Raw genomic sequence first — 9,903 nt, 5'->3', positions numbered from 1 at the left:
TTAAAAAAAAATAAAACACATGATTTAGGAATAGTGAAGTTTTTATTTAAGTTCATTGTAAGTATTTAAATTTAGGACAAACTAACAAAGATGATGGCGTGTCATTAGCTTTCATGATTAATAATAATAACAAAGCTCAGAAATTATAATTTAATTGTCCTGCAATTAAGTTATTCTTTTTTACTCAAGAGCACGATAAGAATTAGCCAGGAATCTGGAGAGGAACTAGCATAATTACAAAGTTGGGGAAATTATAGTTTAATTGTCTTGCAATTAAGTTCTTCTTTTCAACCCAGGAGCAAGACAACAATTAGTTTGTCGTGGTATCGATTTCAGTGTCACTAATCCAAATACTGAGCATCTATTATTTGGGAATGGATTTTAAAACTAAAGGACGAGATTATCTATTTTGATTTGATGAAACTAGAGGGTGTTTGTATTTATAAATAAATTTACTTTAGCTCATCCGACATTGCCGACCAAGCCACACGTTTATGCTAAATGTGGGAGGAACATGAGTTGGATGTACTTTTCTTAAACATGCACATGCTAAGAGAATGAGAATCGACGACTTGAGTTTAATTTAATTTCATGGATCTGGAGAAGAAAAATGAAACAAATGGAGGGGTGCTCGGGCCAGATAAAAAGAGGGCGAGGGGAGGGGAGGAGAGGAGAGTGAGGGGCGTCTTTTTAAAAAAACCATATCACAGAGAGAGGAGGAAAACTGGAGAGAGGGAGAGAGGCGATCTTGTTCTAAGAGTGACTGAAATTCACATTGCCCGTGCTCGCTCGACTGAGGTACTCGGCCAAAAGGAGGTTCGGTCATTGTTGCATTATTGCAGAAGAATGAGCATAAAAGCCCCGATCACCGTTGGTTGATTTTTAGCAAAGAGGTACAAAACACTCTTCCCGAAATTTTTGATTGTGAAAATTTTAAGTGAATGGACGTGAAACATGTCGTTTAGGGCTCCTATGATCACCATAAATCTGGCTAACGTACTCCGAAGAAAAAGAAACAAGTCGCAAGGAAGAGAAAGGCCATCTGGAAAGAAGTAGGAAGAAAAAGATAATGCAGCAGAAAAAGACAAAAGAGTGAGGAAGACAAAAGGAGGAGATAATAAAAGAAATTAAGAAAAACATTAACAAAAATTAAAAAAAGTTGAAATTTTTCGGTTTTTTTTTTTTTTTTAATCTGAGGTTGGTTGGATCCGGGTAGACGGATCGGGTCACTGGGTCACATCAGGCAAAAGGTCCGAAATCATTCCCGAATATAATAATAATATTATTAATAAATGTAAATAAAAAATTCAAAAAAATTCAAAAATTGGTAAAATATTTTAAAAAGTTTAGAAAATTCGAAAATCAATAAATAATTAGATTTCAGGAAAAGCTTTAAAAAATTAAAATTATTTTTTTAAATGGAAAGCGCATTTAAAATTTAAAAATTCGGAAGAGATTAAAAATTTGAAAATCAGAAAATTCTTAAAAATTTAGAAAATTCGAAATATTATTAAAATTTTTAGAAGATTCAGAAAAATCTTTAAAAATTGGAAAATCCAGAAACTAAAAAATAATTTTAAAAATGTTAATTTAGAAAAAAAAAAAAATAAATAAATTAGAAAATCGCTAAAAAATTAAAATCTAAAAAAATCTGGTCTTTAAAAAATTATAAAAAAATTCATTTTTTTAAAGTCCGAGAAAATGTTTGGGTCACGTATGGCTACACAAACAAACAAACAAAGTGAACGCCCAACAATTTCTCCTCCCCTCTTCCTTTTTTTTTTTTTTCATTTCAAATCACTAGGGCCAAAATTATTTAAGAACAATGTTTCTTTTTATTTTGAAAAGGTTAATAAATATTTACATTAACATTAGGAATATATTTTAAGTGATGATACTTTCATACTTATTATTTTATTTTAGGAGTAAATTTTCTTGGAAGCATATTGCTTCCTTTCTAAAGAAATCAGTGAAAGAGTTTAGGGGCTATGCTGAATTCTCACCCGGTCAAAGCCCCGCCTATTAATAGTGTAAGCTATTTTAAATAGTGATTTGTAAGCTATTTTAAATAGTGATTTGCAGGTATCTAATATTAAAAATGCGCATCTGGGGAGGTCGAGGAGGAGCCAGGGAGAGCCAGCTAGTCGGATACCCATTTATATGCCAAAAAATGGTGTGTGATACCAAGTTTTTGTTGTAAAAAAAGTTTTAGAGTAACATCACCATTGGGAATAAGAATAAGGTAAAAATGTGAGTTTTCTTGGTGTCATAATTTTCTTTTGAGATAAATGTGTCCTGAGGTAAGGTATAATTTAAGGTTTTTGGTATTTGAACGAGACATGTACTATACTAAAATTAAATATATAATGCTAGGCACACAAGGAAAAAGGAGACAAGGAAAAAGAAAGAGAGGCCATGTGAAAATACCACTCTAAGGGGTGGCAAAATATTGGACTTACCAAAAGAGTGAATCACTCTTTGTTCAAGCCTGTTGCTCTTTTTTTCATTTATTCTCTTTAGGCTTCTAAGTTAATAAATATCCTTAACTATGAAGACAAATCCATAAATGATAGACCAGGCTTCAGTCTTAGCCCAAGCCACAGCCAAGTCAAGTCAACGATATCACCCTTCACCACAATCACATCACAAAAAAAACAAGGAAATGGAAATTCGACTTTTTGTCCTTCCAAAATTCGGGAAACATGGGAAACATAAAAAAGCCGGGCCAAGGAAATTCGACTTTTGTCTTAGAAAATTCTGGAAAAAAATAAAAGTCCAGAAGAAGAAAGCGGAACACAGGAGCTTTAGAAGTTGAATCGTTTGTCTCTCTCCTCCTCTCTCACTCTTTATCCTCCCTTCCTTTCACTTTCATAACCTTTCACTCTCATAGCCCAGGATATTTCCTAAAAATAAAATTTTCGATTAATAAATTCATATAATTGACCCCATACATTTTTAATAGGTTCCATTTTGTCCTAAATGCTTACCTGGAAAATTTGATTTAGCCTATGGAATTCCCTTCTTTTTATCCAAAAACACAATAATAGAAGTTTATAATCTAATTTATTTATTTTTTAAAAATCCGAGTCTATTTTTTTTTTCTAAATCCATTATTAATTTCTTCTTTTTAAAAAAAATAAAAATAATTAAAATTTCCATTTTTTATAAATAATTAAAGATTCGTTTTTAATAATAAAAATAATTAAAAATTAAAAATATTATTAAAATGAGTAAAAAATAGTTTGTAGAAAATAATTTGTACGTAACATTTTGATTTTGAAAAGATTTTTTAAGAAAAGGTTTTCCAAAACCAAGAAAAAAACTCTTTTTCTTATAAAATTAATTTTAAAAAAAAAAAAATCTACTTTTTATCTTTATTTTGAAAATATCAAGTTTTTTTTCCTCCAGCGACATAATTCCGTTTCATAATTCCGTTTTTACTCGTACTCCTACTCGTACGGAGAGATACTCTCGGCTAGGAGAGAGAGGGTGGCAGAGAGCGGTGCACAGAGAGACAGGGAGAGGGGGAGGGGGACGCAGAGTTTGCGACGCAATGGTAGTGGTAGGACATACATGTAGTTAATGGTTTTGGTTTGTATTGGAAAGCTTTTTGCTTTGCTATCTCTGGCTCCTTTTTGTCGCCCAGCTCATAATCATAGTAATTAGGTATAATTAGATGGCTCGAACTCGACATTGGGCACGACACTAGTGCCTTGTTTGACTGATTGATGGGTTGATGATTACTTCTTGTCATGTTCATGTCCTCTATTCATGTCCTCCGTGGAACTCTTCAATATAGTATCACCATCTATCTATCACTAATGTATATATATTAGGGTGAAGATACTTAATTAGAAATTTTTTGCAATTTCAATGACCACATGAGAAAAACAATACATTGGACTACCCATTATCATAATAAAATTCATATCATTTATAAAAGCTCAAATATTGTAAACACACTAATGTTGGCAACGTTAAATGCGATCATGGGGAGAGTTTTTTTTCTTCTTTGTTGAAAATGAAAAGAAAAGCAAAACCAGAAAGGGCTAGGCTCTTTGGGTTCTTCACATGAGCTAGTTCCATTTCATCAAGTTCATGCACCACAATAGAAAAAAAAAAAAAAAAAACCTTTTCTAAGAAGTCTCACTACGCTCTATTATAGTAATATTCATATTATTTATAATTTATAATTCCTGGGATATTATTTATAATTGCTCCGGTCATTATGCAAGGAGTTTTTTTTAAAAAAAATCTTTATTGAAAATGAAAAGAAAAGAAAAATGAAAAAGTGACTATGCCATTTGGGTTTCGGTCATAGCCGGAATTTTTTTTTTTTTTTGTATTTTCAATTGGTTACACTAATTATTTGTAACATCACCTTTCTGAAAATTTTCAGACTCCGCATCAATATTTGATTGGGCCGGACGTGGCGGGAGCCGGCCCACCTTATATTTTCTGCGAGATCAACCCTCCCGCTCCATTATCTAACGAAAAATCATATTAACTTCTCCGAACGAGGAACGAGGGATTCTCGAGTCATCATCGTCAGTGTCCTCATTTTGCTAATTCATCATGGCAATGGCAATGGCAATGTTGCGGTGGAGGATCGCAATCCAGAAATTGACAGCGCCTGCGCCTCGCCAATGGGCCGGTTCGGCCAGTAGCTCGCTCTCTCCTCTCCCCCCTCTTTTCTTCTGCCACAATCTTCCGCCCACGTTTCCTCCTTTCTCCTTCGCGACCCAGCTCCCCTCCACCGTTGCGCACTACTCTGGTGCGCCTGAGCCCAACCAGACGAGACATAGGTCTCAGGTGAGTGTTACGAAGGTTCTGAGCTCTAAAATTTGGAAGAGGAAAATGAAGCGAACTGACACTCGGAAAATTCAGTTGTTGCACTTGGGCTTGATAGACCTGTTTTGTTGCCCACAAAATGTGGCAGTGAAAGAGAATCCAACCCTAATTTGTCAGGGTATGGTACAATCTGTTCTCGTTCAATGCTTAAGCCAGTTACTTTTTCTATTCGTGCTAATTGAGGATGGATTGGGGTTTTGCTCGCATCGTTTTATGCCTTAGAACTTTGGGTATTTTTAGATTCCGAAGGTGTGTCTTATATGAATTCTTTTCTTTGCAAATTTACTCTCACGCTTTATTGGCTTAGTGTTCCCTCCCCCAAGCAAAAAGTTTGGTGAACGTCACGAGCATTACGAATTAGTGGATGATGATAGTTTTTTATAGGTTGGGCGATACTTGTTTTGTTTGGACTCTACAACTCCCTTCACAATATCTTGCCTCTTTATCCCATAGGTTTTATAGATTTTCTACCTTAATGCTGTAATTCTAATTCGCATCTCCTCCTCTCCTCCTCCAGACATATATTTTGGGGGCAGATTCTTGTAATGGAAGTCAATGTCTTCAGTGTACATGAAATGCTCTTTTGATCACTATCTTGGGTGGTTTTTAATGGTCCATCCAAGGCGTATCCTTTACCTCATGTGCAGGCATGTTTTTCTGCATGCAATCTGTTTCCAGTTTTGATCGCTATAACTTATGAGGTGTCTGGTTTAGACCAAATTTTATGTGTGGCATTAATCCGTTTGCTACATCATTTTGCATCTCTTTTAGCTTTTAACTTTTAACTGGACTCAACATATATCCATATATGGATCTTTGTTTATTAGGATGCTAATGTGCCTGACCACTCTCCCCAACAAGAGTATTTTCATGGTATCCCTCCCTCATCCTTGTCGTTGTTATGCTTTATGGGCTTCAATGAAAATCAATGTGAGGTGATTCTTATGTAATAAATCAATGTGAGGTGATTATCATGTAATAATTAGGAGGCCTAATCCATGCCAAGGAAATGCAGAATAATATCCTTTTAGACTCTACATATATCCCTATGGACCTCACTTGAGTTGTTTATTAGGTCGCTAATATGCATGACGACTCTCTAGAAGACGAAAATGCTCGCGCTCACCGAAGAAAGGTATTGCCTTCTTTTCCCTTCCATGCATCTATTCCGTTGTTGAGTTTATGGGCTTCAACGAAAATCAATGTGAGGTGCTAATAACTAGGGGTGTAATTCATCCTCCATGCATTTATTGCCAAGGAAATGCAGAACAATATACTTTTGAGCAGCAGAGACCACTTCATCAACTCACTTACTTTGTCCCATTTTTAGTTAGGAGTATTTTTAGGAGTTGATGACTTTTATGGAGTTGCCCTAGTGAATTGCAGTTTTTGGATGGTCTGGATATACATAGCATTATTTCTCTACTTTACTTTAGTTTGCCCTCTTTAAATTCCATTACTTCTCTCTTCTCTAGCGTTTTCCCAAGATAATGCGTTGGATAGAGAAGTCGCCTGAGGAAATTACAGAGATATGCAGGGCAGCAGTATTGGTAAGACTTATTGCTTTGGATCTCATTGAAAATATTGCGAGTGCTTCTTGCATGTGGTATAGTGGACCATCAGAGAGAAGTCATTACACTTAGCTAAATTTCTGGTTTTCTGCATTAGGAGATGGAATATGCTGAGGAGACATTGGACCATTTTTACCGAGAAATGAGCAAGGAAGTGGAGACAATTCTTCACGAGGGAGACCCGTGAGTATTCTCTCTATTTTTCAACGTTGCGTGGAATTGATCTGTCCTCTGTGGAGGATGACACCAGAGTCGAGACCTGGTTGCTTTCAATTTTTCATTCTGCAGTTTTGATTACTTTAACATCCGGTTGTAGGAGGGTACCCGAGGAACTCTCCAGGAGGGTGGTGGTCACATGCGTGACCGACGACTGCAGTTGTCACTGGAAGCACGTGTACGTGTACGTGTACGTGCTCCGGAGGAAACAGAGGAAACAGGGGTCTGGAGCGAGTGCTGCAAAGGTTAGGGCTGCAAAGGTTCGAGTTCTAAAATTTGGATTTGGAACGAATTCTGAAGATTGTTTGGGAGAAGGCAAATGAAGGGAAAAGGAAATGAGACTTGGAAAATCGAGTTACTTGCATTTGGGCTTGATGATCTGTTTGGTTGCCCACAAAATGTGGCAGTGAAAGAGAATCCACCATAGTTTATTGTCAGATTAAGATTATGTTTAATGTTGGTGCCCTAAATGTAATAAGATGGCTTTGGTTGCAGGAATCATGTAGAGAACTAGAAGTAGAGCTTGCTTTGACTTACTCGCCGTATCTGGAGGTGTTTCTCTCTTCATGCTAATTTAAGATGGATCATGTTGTGGGGTTTCGCTTGCACTGTGCATTGTTCTATGCTTCAGAACGACCTTGATTGCGGTTCCTGTTTTGAGTGCAGGGGACAGCTGCTCATTGGCCTACTGATTACTTTCCGTTTAGAGAGGACGGGGTACCACATAAATGGAAGGTGCGTCTTATATGGATGTTGGGCTTGTTTCTTTACAAAAATTTATCTCACAAGCAAAAAGTTTGGTGATCACAAGCATTGAGTGGACCATGATGGTTTTCAAAAGGTGGTGCGGTGCTTGTTTTGTTTCTTGTTTTGTTTGGCCTTCACAATATCCTACCTTTTTATCCCATAGATTTTCTAGCTTAACACTCTAATTCTAATTCACATCTGGTGGGTTTTCCTTCTGAAGAAGCACCAGAATCGAGTATTTTGACATATTTTGTGGCAAATTTTTTTCATGGGAGAGGATGTATTCAGTGTACATCACATGCTCTTTTGTATGTAAAGGATCAATTTGATTTCATCTCCATCCCTGGGTGATTTCTAATGGTCAATCCAAGGGAGCTTGGCATGTTGTTCTGCAATCTGTTTCCAACTTTGATCGCTACAACCCATGAGGTGTCCCGTTTAAGACCAAATTTTATGTCGGCATTAGTCCCTCTGCTAGATCCTTTTGTATCTCCTTTAACTGGACTGTTATTTATTAGGTTGTAAATTTGTACCTCAAGATATATCCTTTTGGATCTCACTTCTTTTATTTATTAGGTTGTTAATAAGTTTGAGCTCTCTAGCCAAGATGTAGATGAATATGGTGTAGCCGGAGAAGAAGCAAAAAAGTGCGCTGGCTGGTTGATTGCCCAGAACAAGTATTGCCTTCTTTTCCCTTCCTCCTTTTAAGGTGTTCTGTTGCTGTTTTAAGTGATAGCTGTAGAGACGGTCTATGATACATTCTGGTTTATCCGCATCAATGATTGATACTCGCAGCACAGCATGAGCGCTTCATTTTGGAGGCCAACTATGTCGATTTCCCACACTAGAGGAAGGCCAAGAATCCGAATGTCAATTTAACTCACACATATCTTTCTCGCTTCCCTTAACACTGTTTTTTTCTTTTTTCTTTTTTGGGCTTCTGGCTGATTGCCCCCTGCAAGTGTTGCCTTCTTTTCCCTTCCTTCCCTAAGGTGTTCTTATCTTCTAAGTGATGGCTGTAGAGAGCGTCTAAGAATTATGTAATAGTTACGGGTGTAATTCATTCTCCATGCATATTTATGAGGAAATGCAGCACAGTATCCTCCTTTTGAGCAGTGGAGACAACTTCATTCTCCATGCATATTTCTGAAGAAATCAATGCGAAGGATGTTGATTTCCTAGGCTAGAGGAGCTAGAGGATGGCTGAGAGTCCAAAAGTCAACGTTGTTGATTTGATCGATTTCTATGGACATTGTGAATCTTCATAGATGATTACCATATTTGACTTGGATTCAGATTACCTTAAGTGGCGATCTTGAATTGCAGTTTCTTAGATGCTCCGTATATACAAAGCATTATTTATGGGTTTACTTTAAATTCCATTGCTTCCCTCTTTGACTTTGCTCTTCGACTGCCACAGGTTAGCCGGCAAGGACACAACGACACTAGCAATGCAACTCTGGGAAAAGTCGCCATTTAATTGTTGGTAAGAATTATTGCATTAGATCTCATTGAAAAATATTGCGAGTGCTTCTTGCATGTGGTATGGTGGACTATTAGTTTGAATAATCGATTTTCTTTTTCTGCATGTGGTGTTTATGTTATAACTTGTTTTGTTGCTTTTGTCAGGGAGCGGGCAAGATCCTTTTTAAAAAGTGGCCGTTTCTACTGTTAGAATGCTTTCGTCTTTGTCTTTGGGTGTCGGGTTGCTGGGGTGGCCATCCCATCCGGTTTCTACTTTAGATGGAAGAAATGAAATGGGAAAAACTCTGTTGGATAACCTTTGTGACGACCTTATTTATTAGATTTATTTAGTGACTTCTATCCGGTGGCATGTAATTTTGGTAACAAGATTCTGGTATTCAAGGTAGATTGTCACCCGTCAGTCGGGAGTAGGTAGGTGGTGGATATATTCTTATAATTCGGTTGGTAGTACTTGTTTTCTAATCTGGACGTGGGAGGTGGTGTTCCTGGAGTGGATGCGTGTGCTGCTGCGGAACTGATTGAATGAGATGGGAAAAGATTAGGAAGGTAGAAATTATGGGAGGATTCTGGTTGAAGTTTAAAATTATGGAGGGGCAAGGTACCCATAATGAGGAATGCAGGACGTGGTGTAGTAGCGCCTGTGTAGTGGTGGGCGCCTGTTGCGGCATGGTGGGTGGATCAGGTCCATCCTGGCGCCTCTTGAGCTCATCGGGTGTGAAGCTAAGCGTGCAATTTCACCAATATTCCAAGAAAATTAAGCTCTTTCATTAATGATGGTTGATGTGTGCTCTCTTCATGTGATAAATATAAGGTGGATGAGGAGAATGTTAAACAACAAAAGGAGACTAATCCATAATTATCTATGTAAAATTGAATTTTGGGCATTATTGAGAGAACTTTCTAGTCATTGTATCCATTATAGCTTTGCGTTCTTAAGAATGGTTATAAAGTTGTTTGGGAGGAATTAGATAATTAATGTAAGAAAGAAATTTGTGCTCAATCCCCTAATCATGTCTAGCTAATATATAAGATA

General features: G+C 37.0%; 1 protein-coding gene across 2 annotated transcripts; it reads left to right on the top strand.

The window, feature by feature from the left end:
• Positions 1-4,505: 4,505 nt before the first annotated feature.
• Positions 4,506-9,334, top strand: LOC104424961 (hypothetical protein). 2 transcript variants are annotated; one of them, XM_010037513.3, is made up of 10 exons: positions 4,506-4,812; positions 5,927-5,986; positions 6,327-6,401; positions 6,520-6,605; positions 6,739-6,883; positions 7,134-7,190; positions 7,305-7,373; positions 7,962-8,062; positions 8,806-8,871; positions 9,015-9,334. In XM_010037513.3, exons 1-10 carry the CDS (start codon positions 4,576-4,578, stop codon positions 9,058-9,060), a joined length of 942 nt encoding a protein of 313 aa, XP_010035815.2. In that variant the 5' UTR covers positions 4,506-4,575; the 3' UTR covers positions 9,061-9,334. The 2 variants fall into 2 exon arrangements, with proteins under 2 accessions (XP_010035815.2, XP_010035814.2); XM_010037512.3 differs by having other exon boundaries at positions 6,739-6,898.
• Positions 9,335-9,903: the final 569 nt, after the last annotated feature.

The sequence above is a fragment of the Eucalyptus grandis genome, chromosome 11 (genome assembly GCF_016545825.1).
Source record: "Eucalyptus grandis isolate ANBG69807.140 chromosome 11, ASM1654582v1, whole genome shotgun sequence".
NCBI classification, from domain to species: domain Eukaryota; kingdom Viridiplantae; phylum Streptophyta; class Magnoliopsida; order Myrtales; family Myrtaceae; genus Eucalyptus; species Eucalyptus grandis.
The sequence above is the reverse complement of the archived record's forward strand: the minus strand, read 5'-3'. Positions and strand labels throughout refer to the sequence as shown.

Coding starts and splice junctions, on each gene's coding strand:
- LOC104424961 (XM_010037512.3), top strand. CDS start 4,576: ATGGCAATGGCAATGGCAATGTTGCGGTGGAGGATCGCAATCCAGAAA. Junction 4,813..5,926: donor AGACGAGACATAGGTCTCAG/GTGAGTGTTACG, acceptor GTTGTTTATTAG/GTCGCTAATATGCATGACGA. Junction 6,402..6,519: donor TATGCAGGGCAGCAGTATTG/GTAAGACTTATT, acceptor TTTCTGCATTAG/GAGATGGAATATGCTGAGGA.